Raw genomic sequence first — 26,049 nt, 5'->3', positions numbered from 1 at the left:
CAGATTCTATACAATGAATAAAGTAAATAAAAGCTCATAAAACAAAGTAACCGTTCAAAGAAATATCAGCGAAGAGAGCGAATTACTTCCGATATCACTTTGAGAGACGTCAGGAAAATTCAATGAAAACATAAATACACTCGTGTATTTTTAGTATAGCATATCACTTAAAGTACAATTTATTTCTCAAATATTTACAATGTACAAACCACTCGTTGACTCACACACAAATCTTCTCCTTAGTCAAAAACAAAAAACGGATGACGGTTTTATTGAATCATGCTAAGTAACTGTAGGTGTCTTTCTGGCCTTCGGTTCGCTCTAGATATTCCTTTTCAATGAGTATGTCTATACATTTCTGTAAATAAACCACAATGACGAAAAATTACGATTTCGCGCGACACCTACTTTAATTATGTGGACTCGTGGCTTAAACCTCGACGACAGCTGATTGAGGACCTCCGCCACCAGCTGCTGATGCTTCAGAATCTTCCGCATTTTCATGATCCGCACGATAGCCGCCTGAATCAGCAACTTCCGGTCCTCCTCGATGTGCTTGTGGGTGGTTTCCTGCTCCATCTTCAGCTCGGTCTTCATCGGAATATTGATATTCACCCGGAGTTTTTTACTACGAACGAAATTACAACAACTGTTCAGTCTTTTTCTAACTTACTTTTTATATCCTAAGAAAAGATTCACTACGGAGTTTGGAGAAAGATCGTTCTCGTCGTCCTCGCACGTGATCAACTTCGCCTTAAGTAATATCTGTATGACCTGAATTAGAAAGTCGGTTTTGATTTGTGTGTTTTCCTCAAGCTGGGATATTGTCCAACTTTCCGCGACGTTAAACTGGAGAAGCACAGCCATTTGGAACGTACTAGCTTGGAGTGTGTACCTATTTTTGAAACAGTTTGTGTGTAGTTCTCCTTTGGACATGTTGTAGAGCCAGTTCAGCTTCCTGCCTGAATGCTGGCCGGAGTAGAAATTTGTAAATCTATGAACACTTCTTTCAAGCTGCAACGAACCGATTAAAGCGAGTTGAGTTAGTTTGACGAAAGTACCTCTGTGGGTAAACCGAAAGTGAACGATTGTTGGAAAGGCCATGATCCTGAAGATAACACTTGGATACTGAAGTCTATGTCTAGGGTTTCGTTTGATTTTGACAGGTGGCTTTTGAATTGCTCGTTCAGATCTTTGGAGACTCCGATATCCTGGAATAGCGTGACGATCAAGTAATCGGGTCGCTAGTTCGCAACATACCTGGAACATCCTCTGCAACTTGGACGTATACTCAAACCCGCAAGCTTGTTTCAGTTTTGAGATCATTGAAGCTTCAGCGTCATCACTAGCTGACATGTGTTGTACAAGTCGCTTCGCCAGCATTTTACTATAGAACTTCTGAAAGACATCTTTATCTTCGATATATTTGAACACAACCATCTTGAATAAAAATTAAATCAACCAATCATACGACCGTGCACACCCCCCACTACACTTACGACTTGGTTTAACGTATCTTCAAGCTCCGCCTCCTCGGGATTCTTGCTCGACTTCTTCAACAACAAATCACAATACTTCGCCAGCAACTCCGGCGACTTACTACTAGAATTGGCCTTCTTCGTCACAGCGTTGGCGTTGATGAACCTCCCGCACGCCTTATCCAAAGCTGCCACGAACCCGCTATCATTATTAAAAGCAATCAAAACAAGAGCGTTATATTTCTTGTGGACTTCTAAAATCGTATTAACATAAATCTTAGGATCCTGCAAGGAAAACCATGAATTGGAATCCGCAAAAACACCGCTACCCACATTATGTGCACTTTCCCCGCATTTCTCTATAGCTGAGAGCCCCTGAGCCGCGATGTGCTGCTCGAGGAGCGTCCTCAGCTCGCCCAAGCCGTCGGGAATTCTCGCCACCAGCGAGTACATCCGACCCAAGTCGTCGTCCTTGTCGGCGTCGAGCAGCTGCTGGAACTCGGCGTGGAACATATCCAAGTGTTTCTTAATCAAGACCTTTTCGCAAGTCTTAGCTAAACGATTGCTGGTGGTCTCGTGCAAATACACCTGGACGCGTTTCTGTTCTTCCAGTAACCGCTGCTCGGCTTTTTTCATATATTCAGTGACCGGATTCTGCGCCAAGAAGTTGCTGCTTTCTTTGAGATAAAAGCGTTCAGTGTCCTCCAGGAACATGTTCTCGAAGCTTTCTTTGTAGACAGACAAGTTCGGTCCTTTAGCCCCTGGCTCTTCTTCGTTCAGACCCAACTCCACGTAACAGTTTATCACTCCTGATACCAAACGAGTGTTAATAGTTTCGCCGTTTCTCTCCCGCTCGATCAGTTTCAAAACCGCCGTAGTCACCTAAGTAGTTGAAATCAGTTTCGCCGGAAAACACACCAACCCGACCAACACACCTGCTTGTTCAACTGTTTGAAAAGATGATCCCTCCATGTCACCAGCGCCAACTGGTAGATTTCGTATATCCCCTTTCTGCCTTCTTCGCATTCCCGCTTCACCCAGTGTCGATTCAGATATGAACAAATTCCGTTCAGCACTTTGCTGCTGAACTGATATTCTTCCCACTGTCGCGTGTAAAATTTCAGAACGCCTTCGCCCATCCGATTCATTCCGTCCTGAAGAGAAAAGATCGGTTTGTCACGTGTTTCGGTATGCTTTGTGGTGCCGAAATCGATAGATAACGTGCTCGTTTGGCGGATAATGGAGGAAGGCACAATAGGAACTGTAATTAACTGGATGGCGTCATAAAGACATTAGTGGATCGGATTTCGGAGATAATTGCGACAATTTGCGGATTGCGACGGAAGCGGACCGGGGACTGAACACGGTTGCGTAAAAGACGAGGTGCGACCGGGTTTTTACAGTGTAAGTCACGTGTCCGGTTCGGTTTTGTCGGATACGATCATTTTCAATAATAGTATTTTGATGGTAATTGTAAAAAGGCTTCCATTGTCTTTATTTACTGTATTTAATACTCAAAATTAAGTAAATAATATTTTTTTTTCTGCTTTTCGATTTACGATTTGAAATTTTTGAATTTTTAAATATGTATTTGATTTTTCGGATTCTTGCTTTTTCGTTATTCCACTTTTCGGTTTTTCAAGTTTCAACTTGTTTATTTTTTTAATCAAATTTTGAAAAATTGAAAAACCGAAAATTTGAAAAAACGAAACTTGAAAATTGAAACATAAAAATTAAGAATTTGAAAAACTAAAAATCGATTGATTGCAAAATTGTAAAATTGAAAAATTAAAAAACTAAAAAATCAAAAATTGGAAAACCGAAAAATTGTGCAATCGAAAATAAGAAAAATAAAAAAATTGTCAAATCGAGACAGTGAAAAAACTCAGAAAATTGAAAAAACAAAATTGGAAAATCACAAATGGAAAAACTGAATAAATGAAGAATTAAAAAAGCAAAAGTCAAAAAATCCAAAATTAAAATTCAAGAAACTGAAAAATCGAAAAATTAAAATATCTATAAATTCAAAAATTGAAAAATTTAAACTTGTAAACTCGAAACATTTCAAAATAAAAATTGAAAATGTGAGAAACAGAAACCTTAAAAATTTAAAAATCGAGAAAAAAAATCAAAAATTGAAAAATCGTAGAATCGAAAAAGTGAAGAAACAAAAAATTGAAAAACCGAAAAATTGAAAAATTGCAAACCAAAAAACCAGAAACTTGAAAGCTTTCAAAACATAAATAAAAAAATGAGATTGTTCTTAAAACATCGAAAATTAAAAAATCTAGAAATAAAAAAAAAAGAAAGAAAAATCCCAAAATCGAAAGAACATTGAAAAAACAAAATTGGAAAAACGGAATAAATGAATAATTAAAAAAGCAAAAGTCAAAAAATCAAAAAATTCAAAATTTAAAAACCTGAAAAATCGAAAAATTAAAATATCTAGGAATTCAAATATGAACAATTTAAACTCGTAAACTCGAAACATTTCAAAAAAAAAAAAATTTAAATTTAAAAATTAAAAAAATCAAAAATTGAAAAATCGTAGAATCGAAAAAGTGAAGAAACAAAAAATTGAAAAACCGAAAAATTGAAAAATTGCAGACCAAAAAACCAGAAACTTGAAAGCTTTCAAAACAAAAATAAAAAAAAATGAGATTGTTCTTAAAACATCGAAAATTGAAAAATCTAGAAATAAAAAAAAAGAAAGAAAAATCCCAAAATCGAAAGAACATTGAAAAAACAAAATTGGAAAATCACAAATGGAAAAACTGAATAAATGAATAATTAAAAACGCAAAAGTCAAAAAATCAAAAAAAATCAAAATTTAAAAACCTGAAAAATCGAAAAATTAAAATATCTAGGAATTCAAAAATTGAAAAATTTAAACTCGTAAACTCGAAACATTTCAAAATAAAAATTGAAAATGTGAGAAACAGAAACCTTAAAGATTTAAAAATCGAGAAAAAAAAAATCAAAAAATTGAAAAATCGTAGAATCGAAAAAGTGAAGAAACAAAAAATTGAAAAACCGAAAAATTGAAAAATTGCAAACCAAAAAACCAGAAACTTGAAAGCTTTCAAAACATAAATAAAAAAAAAAATGAGATTGTTCTTAAAACATCGAAAATTGAAAAATCTAGAAATAAAAAAAAGAAAGAAAAATCCCAAAATCGAAAGAACATTGAAAAAACAAAATTGGAAAATCACAAATGGAAAAACTGAATAAATGAATAATTAAAAAAGCAAAAGTCAAAAAATCAAAAAATTCAAATTAAAAACCTGAAAAATCGAAAAATTAAAATATCTAGGAATTCAAAAATTGAAAAATTTAAACTCGTAAACTCGAAACATTTCAAAATAAAAATTGAAAATGTGAGAAACAGAAACCTTAAAGATTTAAAAATCGAGAAAAAAAATCAAAAATTGAAAAATCGTAGAATCGAAAAAGTGAAGAAACAAACAATTGAAAAATCGAAAAATTGAAAAATTGCAAACCAAAAAACCAGAAACTTGAAAGCTTTCAAAACAAAAAAAAAAAATGAAATTGTTTTTAAAACATCGAAAATTGAAAAATCTAGAACTAAAAAAAAAGAAAAATCCCAAAATCGAAAGAGCATTGAAAAACAAAATTGGAAAACCACAAATGGAAAAACTGAATAAATGAATAATTAAAAAATCAAAAGTCAAAAAATCAAAAAATTCAAAATTTAAAAACCTGAAAAATCGAAAAATTAAAATATCTAGGAATTCAAAAATTGAAAAATTTAAACTCGTAAACTCGAGACATTTCAAAATAAAAATTGAAAATGTGAGAAACAGAAACCTTAAAAATTTAAAAATCGAGAAAAAAAATCAAAAATTGAAAAATCGTAGAATCGAAAAAGTGAAGAAACAAAAAATTGAAAAACCGAAAAATTGAAAAATTGCAAACCAAAAAACCAGAAATTGAAAGCTTTCGAAACAAAAATAAAAAAAAAATGAGATTGTTCTTAAAACATCGAAAATTGAAAAATCTAGAAATAAAAAAAAAGAAAGAAAAATCCCAAAATCGAAAGAACATTGAAAAAACAAAATTGGAAAATCACAAATGGAAAAACTGAATAAATGAATAATTAAAAACGCAAAAGTCAAAAAATTAAAAAATTCAAAATTTAAAAACCGGAAAAATCGAAAAATTAAAATATCTAGGAATTCAAAAATTGAAAAATTTAAACTCGTAAGCTCGAAACATTTCAAAATAAAAATTGAAAATATGAGCAACAGAAACCTTAAAAATTTAAAAATCGAGAAAAAAAAATCAAAAATTGAAAAATCGTGGAATCCAAAAAGTGAAGAAACAAAAAATTGAAAAACCGAAAAATTGAAAAATTGCAGACCAAAAAACCAGAAACTTGAAAGCTTTCAAAACATAAATAAAAAAAAGAGATCGTTCTTAAAACATCGAAAATTGAAAAATCTAGAAATAAAAAAAAGAAAGAAAAATCCCAAAATCATTGAAAAAATAAAATTGGAAAATCACAAATGGAAAAACTGAATAAATGAATAATTAAAAACGCAAAAGTCAAAAAATCAAAAAATTCAAAATTTAAAAACCTGAAAAATCGAAAAATTAAAATATCTACGAATTCAAATATGAAAAATTTAAACTCGTAAACTCGAAACATTTCAAAATAAAAATTGAAAATATGAGCAACAGAAACCTTAAAAATTTAAAAATCGAGAAAAAAAATCAAAAATTGAAAAATCGTAGAATCCAAAAAGTGAAGAAACAAAAAATTGAAAAACCGAAAAATTGAAAAATTGCAAACCAAAAAACCAGAAACTTGAAAGCTTTCAAAACAAAAACAAAAAAATTGAGTTTTTTTTTAACTACAAACATTGAAAAATCTAGAAATAAAAAAAAAGAAAAATTCCAAAATCGAAAGAAATAAGAAATTGCAAATCGAAAAATTAAAGAAAGGAAGAATTAAAAAAATTAAGAGTGAAAAGTTGAAAAATTGAATCATTTTAAAATAAAAAAATTACAAATCGATGAAAAATAATGTTGGTAATGGAAAAATTGAAAAATCCAAAAGTAGAAAAATTCGAGAAACCGAAAAATGGAAAAATTAAAGTATTTGGAAATTAAAAAATCGAAAAATTGAAAAATTTAAATTGTAGGAAAATTTTAAAATCGACGAACTGTAACACTGAAACATCGAAAAATTGCAAATCGAAAAACTGAATAAACGAAAAATTAAAAAATCAAAAAAGTCAAATTTGAAAACTCGAAAAATTACAATTCGAATGAATGAAGAAACGAAAAATTGAAAAAAATCAAAAACTTGAATTGAAAATTGTAAAACTGCAGATCGAAAAACCGAAAATTCAAAAATCGAAAAATTGGAAAAATTAAAATATCTGGAAATTAAAAATTCGAAAAATTCAAAAATTCAAGCTGATAAATCTATAAAAGTGAAGAAGTGAAGAAAGGAAAATTGAAAAATCGACTAATTCAAAAATCAAAAAACTGCAAAATTATAAAATTTTAAAATTGAATAATCGGGAAATCGAAAAAGTGAAGAAACAAAACATTGAAAAACCGAAAAATTCAAGTTGAAAATTGAAAAATCGCAAACGAAAAAATCAGAAACTTGAATGTTTTCAAAACAAAAATCAAAAACTCCAGTTTTTTAAATCAAAAATTGATTTAAAAAACTGATTGATTTTCAAAAATTGATTTGAAAAATCTGGAAATTAAAAGAAAAAGTTTAAAATCGAAATATTAGAGAAAGAAAAACTGAAGAATCCAAAAGCACAAAATCGACGAATTAAAATTCAAGAAACCGAAAAATAGAAAAATTAAAATATTTTTGAAATTAAAAAATCGAAAAATTGAAAAATTGAAGCTGATAAATCAATAAATGTGAAGAATAAGTGAAGAAGAATTGAAAAATCGACTAATTCAAAAATCAAAATTATAAAATTTTAAAATTGAATATTAAAAACTTTTAAATTCGAAAAATTGAAAAAACGAAAAACTGTAAAATCGAAACACAGGAGAAATCGAGAAATTGTAACATTGAAACATGGAAAAATTGCAAATTGAAAAAATAAAAAATCAAAAAATTCAAATTTGAACAATCGAAAAAGTACAATTCGAATAAATGAAGAAATAAAGAACTGAAAACCTGAAAAAATCAAAAATTTCAAAATTGAAAAAAAAATAAAATTTGAGAAAACGAAAAACGAACAATTAAGATATTTGGAATTTAAAAATTCGAAAAATTGAAAAATCGAATAATTAAAGTTTAATACAAGCTTGAAGTTTCAAAGTAAAGTATCAAAAATTGAAAAATCGAGAAATTAAAAAAATCAAAAATTGAAAAAGTGAAGAAAAAACCAAAAAATTCAACTTGAAAATTGAAAAATCGCAAAGCAAAAAAACCAGAAACTTGAAAGTTTTCATAAGAAAACGAAAAAATCCAGATTTTTAAATCAAAAATTGAGAAATTTAGAGAAATAAGAAATTGCAAATCGAAAAACTAAATAAATGAAGAATTAAAAAAATTAAGAGTTAAAAGTTGAAAAATCAAAACATTTTAAAAACGAAAAATTGCAAATCGATGAAAAATTAGGAAAGAAAAAACAGAAAAATCGAAAAATTAAAATTCCAGTAACCGAAAAATCGAAAAATTAAAGTATTTGGAAATTAAAAAATCGAAAAATTGAAGAATTTTAAATTGTAAACTTGAAAAATTTCAAAATAAAAATTGAAAAAGGAAGAAATGAAAGTATTAAAAATTTTAAAATCGGAAAATTAAAAAAAAAACGAAAAATTGTAACACTGAAAATTGCAAATCTAAAACTGAATAAATGAAAAATTAAAAAATCAAAAAAGGTAAATTTGAAAAAATCTAAAAACTATAATTAGAAAAACTATAAAATCGAAAATTTTAAAAATTAAAATGGAAAAATTGCATATCGAAATACAGAATAAATGAAGAATTGAAAAACTAAAAAATTCAAAAATTTAAAAATCGAAAAATCAAAATTTGAGAAACCGAAAAATGGAAAAATTAAAATAATTGGAAATTAAAAAATCAAAAAATTGAAAAATTCAAGCTCATCTCAAAAAATCAAAAATTTCAAAATTGAAAAAAAAATAAAATTTGAGAAAACGAAAAACGAACAATTAAGATATTTGGAATTTAAAAATTCGAAAAATTGAAAAATCGAATAATTAAAGTTTAATACAAGCTTGAAGTTTCAAAGTAAAGTATCAAAAATTGAAAAATCGAGAAATTAAAAAAATCAAAAATTGAAAAAGTGAAGAAAAAACCAAAAAATTCAACTTGAAAATTGAAAAATCGCAAAGCAAAAAAACCAGAAACTTGAAAGTTTTCATAAGAAAACGAAAAAATCCAGATTTTTAAATCAAAAATTGAGAAATTTAGAGAAATAAGAAATTGCAAATCGAAAAACTAAATAAATGAAGAATTAAAAAAATTAAGAGTTAAAAGTTGAAAAATCAAAACATTTTAAAAACGAAAAATTGCAAATCGATGAAAAATTAGGAAAGAAAAAACAGAAAAATCGAAAAATTAAAATTCCAGTAACCGAAAAATCGAAAAATTAAAGTATTTGGAAATTAAAAAATCGAAAAATTGAAGAATTTTAAATTGTAAACTTGAAAAATTTCAAAATAAAAATTGAAAAAGGAAGAAATGAAAGTATTAAAAATTTTAAAATCGGAAAATTAAAAAAAAAACGAAAAATTGTAACACTGAAAATTGCAAATCTAAAACTGAATAAATGAAAAATTAAAAAATCAAAAAAGGTAAATTTGAAAAAATCTAAAAACTATAATTAGAAAAACTATAAAATCGAAAATTTTAAAAATTAAAATGGAAAAATTGCATATCGAAATACAGAATAAATGAAGAATTGAAAAACTAAAAAATTCAAAAATTTAAAAATCGAAAAATCAAAATTTGAGAAACCGAAAAATGGAAAAATTAAAATAATTGGAAATTAAAAAATCAAAAAATTGAAAAATTCAAGCTCATCTCAAAAGAGTTAAGAAAAAGAAGTGAAGAAAGGAAAATTGAAAAATCGAATATGTAAAATTGAAAAACCGAAAAATTCAAGATGAAAACTGAAAAATCCAAAAATCGACATTTTTAAATTCTCAAAAATTAAAAGATTTAGACATTAAAAAAAGCAAAATTTTAAAATCGAAACATTTTACAATCGAAAAATTTCAAATTGACGAAATTGACGAAAAAAAGAAAAGAAAAATTAGTCCAAAACACAAAAACCGAAAAATTAAAATTCCAGAAACCGAAAAGTCGAAAAATTAAAGTATTTGGAAATGGAAAAATCGAAAAATTGAAGAATTTTAAATTGCACATTCCAAAAATTTAAAAAAAAAACTAAAAGGGCAAGAAATTGAAATATAAAACTTTCAAAATCGAGAAATTGTAACACTGAAATTATAGAAAAATTGCAATTCGAAAAACTGAGTAAACGAAAGATTAAGAAATCAAAAAAGTCAAATTTAAAATTGTAAAATTGCAAATCGAAAAACTGAAGAAATGGAGAATTGAAAAACTGATTTTTTTTTCGATTTGACTTTTTCCTTTTCAATTTACGATTTTGCATTTTTGAATTTCTAGATGTTTCGAAAAATTGTAACACAGAAAATTGCAAATCGAAAAATTAAAATTCCAGAAACTGAAAAATGGAAAAATAAAATAATGTATCTGGAAATTAAAAATTCGAAAAATTGAAAAATTCAAGCTGATAAATCAAAAAATTGAAGAATCGCAAACCAAAAACCAGAACATTTCAAAACAAAAATAAAAAAATCGACATTTTAAAACATCGAAAATTGAAGAATCTAGGAATTAAAAAAGAAAAATTGTAAAATCGAAATATTGAGAATTAAGAAAAACTAAATAAATGAAGAATTAAAAAAATTATGAGTTTTAAAAGTTGAAAAATCGAAACATTAGAAGAAATAGATGAAAAATGAGGAAAGGAAAAATTGAAAAAATCAAAAACAGAAAAATCGAAAAATTAAAATTCCAAAAATTGAAAAATTTTAAATTGTAAACTCGAAAAATTTCAAAATAAAAACTGGAAAAGCAAGGCAATGAAATATTAAAAATTTTAAAATCGAAAAACTGAAAAATGAAAAAATTGTAATAAATGAAAAATTAAAAAATCAAAAAAGTCAAATTTGAAAAGTAGAAAAATTACAATAAATGAAGAAACGAAAATTTGAAAAAATCTAAAAACTATAATTAGAAAAACTATGAAATCGAAAATTTTAGAAATTAAACTGGAAGAATAGTAAGTAAGTAAGTAAGTAAGTAAGTAAGTATTTATTAATGACCATTAGGGTACATAAGTCAAGTCAGATGAAGTTACAATATAAAGAGTTTAAAATTATACAATTTACAAGATAATTCAAATCGACTGGTAAAAACTACACAGGACATCGCTACAATTTAAAAATTCATCGAGAGAGTAAAATGCGTTTTTTAATAAAAAATTTCTTATAGTACGGCTAAATTGCGAAAAAGGTAAGTTAGCAATACGTTTCGGTAATTTATTGAATAATTTGGGCCCATAATAATTGATGGCATTTCTACTTCTACCTACACGATAGAATTCGGTGTGAATGCTATGGGTAGATCTCGTGATTAATGACATATTTGTGGGATTATTATAAGTGGTGAGATTAGACTTCACATATAATAAAGCATATAAAATATAAAGACAGGGCACGGTGAGAATACTTTTTTCTTTAAAATAATTTTTAACACAAGCTCTGTAAGATAGACCTCCAATAATTCGAACTACTCGGCGCTGCAATTTAAAAACGGTTTTTAAATGACTGCTGTGGCCCCAGGTTATAATGGCATAGCTAAAAATACTTTGAAATAAAGAGTAGTATATCATCATAAGGATCTGCTCACTAACCTCATATTGCAAATTCCTAATAAGAAAAGTTGATTTGGACAATTTTTTACAGATATCAATGACGTGATTATCCCAGCATAATTTCGGGTCCAGTGTCACACCAAGAAATTTGACACACCTCGGATTGTCAATCTCAGAAATGTAACGAAGGGAAAACACCATTTTTTGAGTTTTCAGTACATTAAGCGTTAATCTGTTTGAAGTAAACCATTCACTAGCAGCATTAATATCTTGTTCCATCCTGTCCAAGAGAGACGGGATGTCTGAGTCCACACTATAGCAAGTAGTGTCATCCGCAAAAAGTATGATTTTATTGTCTAGAATAGAAATTGTATGTCGAAAAACAGAATAAATGAAGAATCGAAAAACTAAAAAATTCAAAAGTTTAAAAATCGAAATTGAAAAATTCAAGCTGATATCTGAAAAAAGTTAAGAAAAAGAAGTAAGAACCGAAAAATTCAAGATGAAAATTGAAAAATCCAAAAATCGAGATTTTTAAATCCTCAAAAATTGAAAGATTTAGACATTAGAAAAATTTCTAAAATCGAAACATTGAGAATTAAGAAAAACTAAGTAAATGAAGAAATAAAAAAATTATGAGTTTTAAAAGTTGAAAAATCGAAACATGAGAAGAAATCGACGAAAATGAGGAAAGGAAGAATTAAAAAAATCAAAAACAAGAAAATCGAAAAATCAAAATTCCAAAAATTGAAAAATTTTAAATTGTAAACTAGAAAAATTTCAAAATAAAAATCGGAAAAGCAAGGAATTGAAACATTAAAAATTTTAAAATCGAAAAACTGAGAAATAAAAAAATTGTAATAAATGAAAAATTAAAAAACCAAAAAAGTCAAATTTGCAAAGTAGAAAAATTACAATTCGAATAAATGAAACGAAAAATTCAAGAAATAAAGAATCGAAAAACTGACAAATTCAAAAATCGAAAATTTTAAATTATAAATTTCGAAACATTTCAAAACAAAAACTAAAAAACTGAAATATCAAAAATTGGAAAAATTAAACTATGCATCTCGAAATTCAAAATTCGAAAAACAGTAAAATCGAAACAATGAACAAACAAACAATCGCCAAATCGAAACCCAACAATCCTCACTTTCGCACGAAGTGACATCACCATTTTCCGTCCCCCCCGCAGTTCCCATTTTTGGTAAAATCCGCCCAACTACGCACCGACCGACTCTCAAACCCACCAGTCCCCGATTAAAATACGCGACTGAACATCCAACGGTCCATTTCCGCCGCTAAGCAAGCGTCGTTTACCAATAAAGATGCAAATCCCATTCATCTCGTCTTAGCATCATTTGAAATTTTAATTTTCATTATCGTTCGTTCGTTATTCACGAGGCAATAAACGTTCGCTTTTCTGCTGGCGCTCTTTTCGATCGGCCGCAGCCGATTTAAAACTACATTTAATTTTAACACGCTTGTCTGTATGCATGCAACGCCAGGTTTTTTCTTCATCGATCGAGATCGTTCACGAAACCGAACAACTAATAAAAAATGATTCGTTGCGAAATTGACGATTCACGGTGAAAACGCGGTCTTGCATGAGCGGCTAATTTTAGCAGTTGTGGGGAAAAAAATTTGAGGAGAATGCAGGAAACGCAGAGTTGGAAGAGGCGGGGTTTTTTATTGGTGCTTGAGGTAAATAAAATCAGCGACAAGCGAATTACACGATGGAGAGTAATAAAGCGAGCATAAAACGCGAAGTTGGGTCAGGGGATAGCGGGTTTATAGATTGAAAAAAACATGAAGTTATTTATGAAACCACATCCATGTAGAAAGGCAATTTCGAAAAAAAAAAAAAAAATTGTGGAGATTTCCATCGCTAAAAAATTCCACGAAAATTGGAATAACGTGGCAACGTTGCATTGGAATTTCAAAAATAAACTACTTAAAACCAGATCACTCTGTATATTTGAAAACAATGTTTGTGTATAGCTTCTAATAATAATTAATGGGAAAGCGAGGAGCGCGCTCTCGATGATTCACCCTGTATATTTTTTTCTTACACTAACAATCTCTAATAATAAATTAATGAGACACTGTATAGAGTTAAGTCTTTTTAAATGAATTTGTAAATAATACACAGTAAAAAAAAAAAAACAATCACGACTGCAGTTTTCGTACTTTAATCAACGTTTCTTAACGATTTTTTAGAAGACGTCATCGATTATTTTGGAGGGGGTCAATAAATATTAATCTTGTGTAATCCTTGTAAGATTTTATTCTTTCTTCGAATGCCTAAATACTATCTTGAGCTGACGTCATCAAATTTTTGGTGAGGATAAACATATTAATTTCCTTGAAAAATAAAAAAAAAAGATTTTTATTGCTAAATTTGAAATATGTCCGAAATTTAATTTGTTTAATAATGTATATTATTAAGCGACAAGAAAACAGCATGTTAGAAAGCTTAACATGACGTCATCGATTTTCTGAACTGAATGAACAGACAAATTTTGGTTCTCGAGTTTTTTTCGATTTTTCAACTTTTCAATTCTTCAGATTTTCTATTTTTCATTTTTCGAAGCCTAAATGTTAACAATGTTTCAATTATTGAACACGATTTCTCGATTTTCGATTTATTAGTTATTCAACTTTCAAATTTTACAATTTTTTTTTCGATCTTCAATTTTGGAATTTTTATTTTTCAGTTTTGGATTCTTAATTTTTCATTTTTACGATTTATAATTTCCTAATTTTTCAACGAAAGGAGACAATTTATTAAAATCAATTTTTCAAAACTAGAAAAACCGAAAATTTTAAAATAATGAAATTACAAAATGGCACAACAAAAATCAAGAAAAACTAAAAATTGAAAAATCGAAATCTGTGTCAATGAAAAATTGAAAATTGAGGAATTGTAACACTGAAACACCGAAAAATTCAAGTTGAAAATCCAAAAAATTGCAAAACGAAAAACCGTAAACTTGAAAATTTACAAAATAAAAATCCAAAAATTTAAACCCAAAAATTGAAAATTCGAAACATTGTGCAAATGAAATATTGAAAAATCGAAAATTGTAACATCGAAAAGTCCAAAAATTATTACACCGAAACATCGAGAAATTGAAAAAGTGAAGAAACGAAAAATTGAAAAAACCCAAAATTCAAGTCCAAAATGCAAACCGAAAAAGCGTAAACTTGAAAATTGTCCAAATGAAAATGGAAAAATTTATAATCGAAAAACTGCACATCGCAAAAAAAAATAATCTAAAATTTGATAAAATTCAAGTTAAAAAATCGAAAAACTTCAAAATAAAAACTGAAAAACTGAAATATTGTTAAAAAGACGACATGGAAAATGTAAAACTGAAAATTTCAAAAGTTAGAAATCGGAAAATTGAAAAATTAATAATCTAAAAATTACAAATCGACAAACCAAAGATGAAAAAAAATCTAAAAATTGAAAAATTCAAGTTGAAAAATCGAAAACTCTAAAAGTGCAAATCGAAAAACTATAAATTCGAAAACTTTAACTTTCAAATTAAAAATTGAAACAAAAAAAAAACGAAATGGAAAATCGAAAAATTGAAAAACCCAAAAATTCAAGTGGAAAATCGAAAAATTGCAAACCAAAAAACTGTAAATTTGAAAAACTTCAAAATAAAAATTAAAAAATTAATAATCGAAAAACTGAAAAATTCAAAACTTAAAAATCGGAAAATTGAAAAATCGAAAAACTACAATCGAAATATTGAAAAATCTAAACATTGGGAAATCGAAAAATCATCGAAGAATTGAAAAATTAATAATCTAAAAATTACAAATCGACAAACAAAAGAAACGAAAAAACAAATGTAAAAAATTAAAAATTCGAGTTGAAAAATCGAAAATTCTAAAAAATGCAAATCGAAAACTTTCAAATTTAAAATCGAAACATAAAAAAAACGAAATGGAAAATCGAACAATTAAAAAATTTCAAAGTTGAAAAATCGAACAATTGAAAAGCTGAAGAATCCAAAAATTGAACAATCCAAAAATTCAAGTCGAAAATTGGAAAATTGCAAACCGAAAAACCGTAAACTTAAAAAATTTTAAAATAAAAATTGAAAAATTAATAATCGAAAAACTGCAAATCGTAAAACTAAAAGAAAAATCTAAAATTTGAAAAATTCAAATCGAAAAATCGGAAAACTGAATATTGAAAAATTCGGAAAGGTGCAAATCGAAAAACTTCAAAATAAAAAATACAAAAGTTAGAAATCGGAAAATTGAAAAATCAAAAATTGAAAATCGAAAAATTGTAACACTGAAATATCGAAAAATTGAAAAATTAATAATCGAAAAGTTACAAATCGCCAAACTAAAGAAACGAAAAAAAATCTAAAAATTGAAACATAAAAAAAATAATTGGAAAATCGAAAAAATAAAAAATTCAAAAGTTGGAAAATCGAACAATTCAAAATTGAAAAATCTAAACATTAGGAAATCGAAAAATTGTAACACTGAAACATTGAAAAATTGAAAAACTGGAAAATCAAAAAATTTAAAAATCCAAAAGTTCAAGTGGAAAATTGAAAAATTGCAAACCAAAAAACTGTAAATTTGAAAAATTTCAAAATAAAAATTAAAAAATTAATAATCGAAAAACTGAAAAATTCAAAAGTTGAAAATCGGAAAATTGAAAAATCGAAAAACTACAATCGAAATTTTGAAAAATCTTGATTGAGACTATTAAAAAGACGACATAGAAAATCTAGAAACTGAAAAATTCAAAAATTAGAAGTCGGAAAACTGAAAAATTAAAAATTGAAAATCGAAATTGAATTGAAAAATTGAAAATGCAAAAAAAATTGAAACATTAAAAAAACGAATAAGAAAATCGAACAATTAAACAATTCTAAAGTTGAAAAATCGAATAATTGAAAAATCAGAAATTGGAAAACCGAAAAACAACAATCGAAATATTGAAAAATCTAAACATTGGGAAATCGAAAATTTGAAAAATCCAAAAATTCAAGTGGAAAATCTAAAAATTGCAAACCAAAAAACTGTAAATTTGATAAATTTCAAAATAAAAAAAAAATCTATAATCGAAAAACTGAAAAATTCAAAAGTTAAAAATCGGAAAATTGAAAAGTCGAAAAACTACAAGCGAAATATTGAAAAATCTAAATACATATTAGGAAATTGAAAAATTGTAATACTGAAACATCGAAAAATTGAAAAACTGGAAAATCGAATAATTGAAAAACCCAAAAATTCAAGTAGAAAATCGAAAAATTGCAAACCAAAAAACTGTAAATTTGAAAAATTTCGAAATAAAAATTAAAAAATTAATAATCGAAAAACTACAAACAAAATATTGAAAAATCTAAACAAACCGAAGATACGAAAAAAAAAATGTAAAAATTGAAAAATTCAAGTTGAAAATTCGAAAACTTTCAAATTAAAAATCGAATCATAAAAAAAAACGAAATCGAAAATCGAACAATTAAAAATTCAAAGTTGAAAAATCGAACAATTGAAAAGCTGAAGAACCCAAAAATTGAAAAATCCAAAAATTCAAGTCGAGAATTGGAAAATTGCAAACCGAAAAACCGTAAACTTAGAAAAATTTAAAATAAAAAATTGAAAAATTAATAATCGAAAAACTGCAAATCGCAAAACTAAGAGAAAAATCTAAAATGTGAAAAATTCAAGTCGAAAAATCGGAAAACTGAAAATTGAAAAATTCGGAAAGGTGCAAATCGAAAAACTTCAAAATAAAAAATTCAAAAGTTAGAAATCGGAAAATTGAAAAATCAAAAATTGAAAAGTCGAAAAACTACAATGGAAATATTTAAAAATCAATAATCGAAAAGTTACAAATCGACAAACTAAAGAAACGAAAAAAAATCGAAAAATTGAAACATAAAAAAAAACAATTGGAAAATCGAAAAATTAAAAAATTCAAAAGTTGGAAAATCGGGCAATTCAAAATTGAAAAACCTAGACATTGGGAAATCAAAAAATTGTAACACTGAAACATCGAAAAATTGAAAAACTGGAAAATCGAAAAATTGAAAAATCCAAAAATTCAATTGGAAAATCGAAAAATTGCAAGCCAAAAAAACTGTAAATTTGAAGAATTTCAAAATAAAAACGAAGAATTACAATCGAAATATTGAAAAATCTAAATACATGTTAGGAAATTGAAAAATTGTAATACTGAAACATCGAAAAATTGAAAAATTAATAATCCAAAAATCACAAATCGACAAACCGAAGAAACGAAAAAAAAAATGTAAAAATTGAAAAATTCAAGTTGAAAACTCGAAAATTCTACAAAGTGCAAATCGAAAACTTTCAAATTAAAAATCGAAACATTAAAAAAACGAAATGGAAAAGAGAAAAAATAAAAATTTTCAATGTTGAAAATCGAACAATTCAAAAGCTGAAGAATCGAAAAATTGAAAAATCATTTTATTGAAGTAGAAAATAAAAAAATTGCAAACCAAAAAACTGAAAAATTCGGAAAATTTAAAAGTCGAAGAACTACAATCGAAATATTGAAAAATCTAAACATTGGGAAATTGAAAAATTGTAATACTGAAATATCGACAAATTGAAAGATTCATAATCGAAAAATTGCAAATCGACAAACCAAAGAAATGAAAAAAAATTGTGAAAATTAAGAATTCAAGTCGAAAAACCGAAAAACTGAAAATCAAAAATTCTAAAATTCGAAAAATTTCAATTTCAAAAAAAAACGAAATGGAAAATCGAAAAATTAAAAAATTCAAAAGTTGAAAAAGCAAAACATTACAAAAAGGAAAAACTGAAAAATCGGAGCAGTGAAAAATCAAAAAATTGAAAAACTGAAGACTTGAAAAATTGAAAAATCCAAAAATTCAAGTGGAAAATCGAAAAATGGCAAACCGAAAAACCGTAACCTTGAAAAATTTCCAAATGAAAATTGAAAAATTAATAATCGGAAAACTGCACATCGCAAAACGAAAAGAAAAATAAAAAATTTGAAAAATTCAAAAGTTGAAAAATCGAACAAATAAAAATGGAAACATTGCAAAATTGAAAAACTGAAAAATTGGGAGACTGAAAAATCAAAAATTGGAAAATCGAAAAACTACAATCGAATTAGTGAACAATCTAAACATTGGGAAACGCTGAAGAACCGAAAAATTGAAAAATCCGAAAATTCAAGTGGAAAGTCGAAAAATTAATAATCTAAAATCTGCAAATTGCAAAAGGAAAGGAAAAATCTAAAATTTGAGAAATTCAGAAAGGTGCAAATCAAAAAACTTCAAAATAAAAACTAAAAGACTGTCAAAAAGACGACATGGAAAATCGAAAAGCTTAAAAATTCAGAAGTTAAAAATCGCGATAATGAAAAATCTAAACATTGGGAAATCCAAAAATTGTTAACACTGAAATTTCGAGAAATCGAAAAAATAATAATCGAAAAATTGCTAATCGACAAACTAAAGAAACGAAAAAAAATCTAAAAGTTGAAAAATTCAAGTTGAAAAATCGAAAAACTGAAAATCTAAAATTCTAAAAAGAGCAAATCAAAAAACCATAAATTCGAAAAATTTCAAATTAAAGATTGAAACATTAAAAAAATCGAAATAGAAAATCGAAAAATTGAAAAATTCGAAAGTTAAAAATTGGAAAACCGAAACATTCGGAAAACTACAATTAAAATATTGAAAAATCTAAACACTGGGAAATCGAAAAATTGTAGCACTGAAACATCGAAAAATTAAATCTAAAAATTGAAAAATTCAAGTTAAAAAATCGAAAAACGGAAAATCGAAAATTGTAATAAGTGCAAATCGAAAAACTATAAATTAGAAAAATTTCAAATTAAAAATTGAAACATTAAAAAAGCTAAATGGAAAATCGAACAATTAAAAATTGAAAAATTGAAAAATCCAAACATTGCAAAATTGAAAAACTGAAAAATCAAAAATTGGAAAATCGAAAAATCAAAATTTTAAAAATTCAAGTTGAAAATCGAAAAATTGCCGAAATTCTATCTTGAACTGACGTCATCAAATTTTTCGGTGGGGATAATCAACATATTAATTTCGTTGCAAAACATATAAAAAAAATAATTTTTAATTTTGAAATATGTCCTAAATTTAACGTGTTTAATAAAGTATAAAATTGAAAGTATATTATTAAGCATGTTAGAAATTTTAAGATGACGTCATCGATTTTTTTGACGGCATGAAAAGACAAATTTTAGTTTGCGATCACCTCTAGGCTATAGATTTTTTACTGTTTTCCCCAATTTTTTGAAAAACGCGCACAAAAAAACTTGCAGCATATTGCATCCAGTAACAGATGGGACAATTTTGAATTTGAATTAAACTGATGAAGAAACTGTACTACCCGAAACGTAGTCCGATCTTTCGCTGGACATAGTATACCTCACCGTAATAATTATCAGAATAAAAAAAAAACTCCAAAAACTTACAGAATTAAAGCCATCATTTAGACCGGTGCCGCTTACTCCAAAAGCGAGCTCCCCCGCCTGTCGGAAAAACCTCATATATTACAGACTCTCCACCAATTAAACTTTTAAATTCCTATTAATAAATTGAAAACGTTCATTATCTTGACTACCCAAAATTTAGCGTTTTAATTTAAGCCTGACCAACCTTTCATTTTAATAATAGAAAAATATAGCGAATTCGTTAGTACAAACGCTGTAGGTGAAAACCACCATCTAAAAACCGCCTAAAAACGTCAAATTCGTAGCTGGAGCTTGTTAGTACGACATTAACGTCTCACGAAGTATATAATTACCACTCCCACAAATCCAACTCAAAAACCGCTCGTATCGATCCACTTGTGCTAATTTATGTTTCCTAAATGATATAAACGGCGATCTGCGAGGGAGTTTTTATTCGAAAACCCGTTACTTTTATACCGCGCTCCCACAATAAACCACCTATTCGTATGCGAGCGTCCGTTCCCTCTATTAGTTTACCGCTTCATTTCCAATCTCGCGCGAAATATGATCTCCATTATTCGAAAACTAAGCGAACAAACGACCCTCATTACGCGAAATCGCGCGAAAATTCCATTTCCCGACGTTTCAATCTATCTCGTTTGCCTTTATTTATCTTTTGTCGCATTTCGCACAAATGCCAAAGGTCGGCACATTCAAAACCGGGCACAACATCCACTCGTTATCGCGGATTTATGCGAAAAATGGGGCCATTTGTCCGGCGACCTCCGACCTCGGCGTGGTTGCTCAAAAACCATTGTCTTTATTTGGATTTTGCAACGTGGAAATATCGTTATCAGAGATAAGGGTCGATTCTCAATAAAACCATTGTTATTCCGCGAAACGTGACAACGACGATAAAATCGTTTCGTCACCTGTCACCGATTATTTTCCGCGCTTTTTCCTCATTATTTCTGGATCGTTACACCGACGTTAAAATTCTTGGCATTTATTTTACTAGATTTTCTCTAATTTATTGCAGGTCGTTCGTTCCATTGAAACCTTTCCAAATCTTGCGCTGACTGTAAAAAATTTTGTGTTTTATCTAGACTTTTTTTTTCATTCATAGCACTGTGGCAACCATTTCCGCCGAAGCGGCGCCCAGTCATTAAAAAAATTGGTCTAAAGAGTTTAGACAGTACTTCCCTCGCTGTCGGAAACTTGACGACTGCATGCCTATTGTGTTTTTTTTCTCATTACATTTTTGTAGTGGGAATTTAAAAAAAAATTGCGATGACGTCATCAACATTTTTGCAAGGACACGTATATCAGTTGGGATAGATGTAGTGTAATACTAAGAATAAAATTATTATATTCTCAAATTTTCGGGAAAATGAATTGGGTCGTTTTGAATATTGATTTGTAATAATCAATAAAATAACGAAACAATTTACTCACGTATACGTATCAGAGGCAACTGAAAATCGTGTATGTATAAACATTCTTAATTTAAGATGACAGGCGTAACAGCATACGTGAGAGTCAAACAGAGAAACTGTAAACAAAACGACCATCGGTTTTATTGCTTCGACTTCCGCTTATTATATAAAACATTGGGTTTTATTTTAATTCTTGACGGTGAAATTCACAATTGGTTGATTATAAACATGTCCATTTCACATTCGCGGAACCAAGTGAGAGCATAAAACAAATGCAGGTCTGTAATGTTAAAGTCGATGTAAATAAGCGTGCTACCCTTATGTTTCAACCGAGTTTTTCCTTTAACAAATTTTGTGTCTACCAAATTGGGTTGGTTGGGGTGTAATACTAATAATAAGTGTTGCCTTTAATTTAATCAATAAAATAAATTGACTTCATTAATTCTTTTGAACCACCTCTTAAGAAAATCTAAAAAATATGAATGGAATGATAAATCACAAGTACAAACTCATCATATTTTTTGCATTTTAGATAGGATTTATTCAGCAAAATTTAAGGGTGACGTCATCAATTTTTTTAGGAGGGATGAACAAATACATTTTGAACAAAAGTTTACCATGCTTATAATAACTTTAAAATATTCCCAAGATTTCAAAGCATTCGGTTTTGTAATTCCTGATTAAATCGATAAAATAAATTCACGCCTTCATTAATTTTTTTGAGTCACCCTGCATATGCAAATCCAAAAATATGAATGGAATGATAAATCACAAGTACAGACTCATCATATTTTGTACATTTTAGATACGATTTATTCGGCAAACTTTTGAGCTGACGTCATCAGTTTTTTGTAGAAGATAACCAAATATATTTTTACTAAAAATTTATTATGCTCTTTATAACCTTAAAACATCTGCAAGATTTCAAAGCATTCGGTTTTATAGTTCCTGATTAAATCAATAAAATAAATTTACGCATTCATTAATTTTTTTGAGTCACCCTGTATATGCAAATCGAAAAAATTTGAATGGAATGATAAATCACAAGAAGAGACTCACCATATTTTTTACATTTTAGATAGGATTTATTCAGCAAAATTTTGTGGTGACGTCATAAATTTTTTAGGGGGGACGACCAAATACGTTTTGATCAAAAATTTACGATGCTTATGATAATTTTAAAATATCTTCAAGATTTCGAAGCATTCGGTTTTGTAGTTCCTGAGTAAATCAGTAAAATAAATTTACGCTTTCATTTATTTTCTTGAATCACCCTGTATATGCAAATCCAAAAAATATGAATGGAGTGATAGATCACAAGTATAGACTGATCATATTTTGTACATTTTAGATATGATTTATTCGGCAAATTTTCGAGCTGACGTCATCAAGTTTTTGGAGGGGATAAGCAAATATATTTTGACTAAACATTTATTATGCTCTTTATAACCTTAAAACATGTGCAAGATGTCAGAGCATTCCGTTTTGTAGTTCCTGATTAAATCAATAAAATATATTTACGCATTCATTAATTTTTTTGAGTCACTCTGTATATGCAAATCCAAAAATATGAATGGAGTGATAAATGACAAGTACAGGTTCATCATATTTTGTACATTTTAGATATGATTTATTCGGCAAACTTTCGAGCTGACGTCATCAAGTTTTTGGAGGGGATACGCAAATATATTTTGACTAAACATTTATTATGCTCTTTCTGACCTTAAAACATCTGCAAGATTTCAGAGCATTCGGTTTTGTAGTTCCTGAGTAAATCAATAAAATATATTTACGCATTCATTAATTTTTTTGAGTCACCCTGTATATGCAAATCCAAAAAATATGAATGGAGTGATCGATCACAAGTACAGACTCATCATATTTTGTACATTTTAGATATGATTTATTCCACAAACTTTTGAGCTGACGTCATCAAGTTTTTGGAGGGGATAAGCAAATATTTTTTGACTAAAGATTTATGATGCTCTTTATAGCCTTAAAACATCTGCAATATTTCAAAGCATTCTGGTTAGCAGATTAAAAATTAAATTCCAAAATGTTGTTATATAATTTTGATTTTTTTTCCAAAAATCTGGACGTTTCGGGTGAAAAGTCGATTCAGAGTTGTAAACTACATGTGTAGGACTATGTTATTTTATACAATTAAAAACCCATTTGCTATGTACAATTTTGAAGTGACGTCATCGCATTAGTGGTGGGGATGATTAGACAAATTTTGGTTAGCGTTTTACCATCTACATGATATTCTTAATATAAGTACAAAATTTCACAACAATCGGTCGAGTACTTTCGGAGATTATCTGTCTAATAAAAATCCGGGACGGCAGACGGACAGACAGACGGACGGACAGACGGACAGACAGACGGAAATGGGAGACCTATTTCTTCGTCTTCTAGGGGTCATGAAAGATCGAGAAAACGTAAAAGTAGAGAGTCGGCCGCCGGACTCGATTACAATACTTCCTTTGCTTACGCTCGGGAAGTAAAAATTGCACCTTTTGTGTGAAAAGGTTGCGAAAAGCTTGTTTTCACCACTTCACCTTGAACGAAAACACGCGTCTTACTTTTTTTTCTGTGTCGGAAGCTAATTATTTGCTTACAATGACGCCGAACAGGTGAAAAACGCAGAACTTTATGCGAGCGATTCACGAATTACGCACTTAAGACGACTTGTTTTCGTGATTTGAATAACTGCGCTCTATTGTTTTCATTTTATGAAAAAATAGGCGGACGTAAGCAATGTGGGGACCCAAAATGTCAAGATTTATTAAGACTTGAAGTTGCCTCCAGCGGAATTCAATTAAGTCTTCCGCTGAAAAACTATAAATAAAATGATACTGAATTCTTAGCGAAAAATGCGACCTTCATCCAGTTTTATTGATGTTAAGTCAAAGAGACTCTATTTGTGACATTTATTATCAACCGTGTTAAATTTTCCGCTCCACCAAGAAGTACGTGAGTGGTTCGAAATGATAAAAAATCAAGTAATAAACAGTTTTTATTTTTTATACCTCGTTTAATATTTAGCGAAAAACAATATGACCATAAAAAGTCCCATAGTAGGCCGTGCAATTTATTTTTAAAATAATGACAGTTATTTGACAGCAACTGCCAACATAACTATTTTACAAATAAATTGCATGGCCTACTAGACAGTTTTTCGATATGGTATTTTTTAAATCCACAAACCAAAATATTTCTAGAAACCTTGAACCCGACATTTTTAAATAATCAGACCATAAATTTTACAAATAAATTATAAACAATTCAATTGATTCAAAACAAACAGGTTAGAGTCCCAAAATAACAAAAGAATTTCAGTCAATTAAATTAAGTGGTCCGAAAAACACAAATTCTTAAAAAAAAATTAATGCATTATTTAGAAAATTGTGGGAGGCTTAAATTTGAAAAATCGTTAAATCCAAAGTAGAATTTAACTGAATTACGTTATTTCAGTGTCCAGTGTGGCAAGCACAATATAAATTTGTAGATCTAATTAAAACTAAAAAGTTGTACAAAAAGGTTATCTTAAAATTACAAAAACAGATAATTTCTTATTTATTTTATCGCTGAATTTATGCAATTTTTATACTTATTTCTGAGTCATGCAGACTCTAATTCTTGGCAAAACAGCTGGCACAAGTCTCCCTCATATTGGGTTAAGTACAACAGCGCTATCTTTCGCCAAAAAATGTCAAACTTTAATTCCTATTATTTAGGTTATGTCTGGATAATAGTGATGCTACAATTTTCAAAAAAATCACACAAAAAAAACCGCAAAACCACCACTAACTCTTATAACTTAGTCAACTGCCAGTTGTAACCTAAATTATGGCCACTTGACTCGACTAAGTTTAAAATTTTTCTACATTCATTATTTCGGGTTATTAGCCGCTGCACTAATTCTGCAAATCATTGCCCAATCCACAACACTCGCTAATCTAATTACCCGACTTTTGACCCGCCACCCCCAACTTTAAAAACCGAAAAAATGCTTACACTCAACAAGGTCACCAGATAATTCTTGAGGAACTCCCTAATCCGTTTGTACAGCTCCAGCCCCACGAGCTGCGCGCCGCCCCCGACCTGGCTCTTCTTGTTCTTCGTGGAGATACTCGAGGAGCCCCGGCCATTGGCCTGCTGATGCACCGACGTGCAGTAGTCGTACACATGTGTATACAGCTGTATGTAAAGATACTTCGGCATGTGCTGCTGGCTGTATGCATGCTCGATCCCCGCGTTCAAGTCGCCCCAAATCTGATCCAAGTCGATTTGTTTGAGGCCTGCTGTGTTATTGACGGAACTTTTATTCGACATCTCCTGACCAGTCCACAAGAAAATCGTACTCGCGCTGGAAAACACAAAAAGGGGCTTAGTTGGGGCTTTTCCGGGGGGCGGGGACGGTTTGTGCGAGTTAGAAAGTCGCGATCGGGATTTTTCGAATTTGTCTTTCACCTTTTGTTTGTAAAGCAGCACCATAATTAGTGATGTTTTATTTATGAACTGGTTTCGACTCACCTAGTATTTCTATAACATAACAAAAATTTACACAATATTTACAATTATTAACAACAACGGTAAACTTTAAATTTACTTTAGGTAGCGAAAATAAAAAGAAATTTATTGTTGCCTATTTTGAGATACAAAAATTGACAAATCTAAAACCCCACGAAGTTCGCTGCTCTCGACGGGCAGGAGTGCCAACTACGGTG

At 28.6% G+C, this 26,049-nt stretch overlaps 1 protein-coding gene across 2 annotated transcripts; it reads right to left on the bottom strand.

Annotated features, from left to right (window-relative positions):
• Positions 1–131: 131 nt before the first annotated feature.
• On the bottom strand, positions 132–25,991 carry LOC135126166 (cullin-1-like). 2 transcript variants are annotated; one of them, XM_064052006.1, is made up of 11 exons: positions 25,856–25,991; positions 25,337–25,688; positions 19,902–19,958; positions 2,414–2,632; positions 1,812–2,360; positions 1,500–1,763; positions 1,261–1,440; positions 1,062–1,211; positions 674–1,014; positions 409–628; positions 132–358 (listed from the first exon to the last, which is right to left on the bottom strand). In XM_064052006.1, the coding sequence occupies exons 2-11, from the start codon at positions 25,652–25,654 to the stop codon at positions 278–280; spliced, it is 2,379 nt and encodes a 792-aa protein (XP_063908076.1). In that variant the 5' UTR covers positions 25,655–25,688; positions 25,856–25,991; the 3' UTR covers positions 132–277. The 2 variants fall into 2 exon arrangements, with proteins under 2 accessions (XP_063908076.1, XP_063908077.1); XM_064052007.1 differs by lacking the exon at positions 19,902–19,958.
• Positions 25,992–26,049: the final 58 nt, after the last annotated feature.

This window comes from Zophobas morio, unplaced genomic scaffold (assembly GCF_036711695.1).
Source record: "Zophobas morio isolate AGI-343-1 ecotype UQ-CSIRO unplaced genomic scaffold, CSIRO_AGI_Zmor_V1 ptg000010l, whole genome shotgun sequence".
Lineage (NCBI taxonomy): Eukaryota > Metazoa > Arthropoda > Insecta > Coleoptera > Tenebrionidae > Zophobas > Zophobas morio.
The sequence above is the reverse complement of the archived record's forward strand: the minus strand, read 5'-3'. Positions and strand labels throughout refer to the sequence as shown.

What these genes read in the sequence shown, in the direction of transcription:
- LOC135126166 (XM_064052006.1), bottom strand. Translation starts at nt 25,654, where the DNA reads ATGTCGAATAAAAGTTCCGTCAATAACACAGCAGGCCTCAAACAAATC. An exon ending in TAAATGATGGCTTTAATTCT is followed by an intron (nt 2,633 to 19,901) that starts GTAAGTTTTTGG and finishes TTTTCTCTTCAG; the next exon opens with GACGGAATGAATCGGATGGG. An exon ending in AAGATACGTTAAACCAAGTC is followed by an intron (nt 1,441 to 1,499) that starts GTAAGTGTAGTG and finishes TTTTTATTCAAG; the next exon opens with ATGGTTGTGTTCAAATATAT.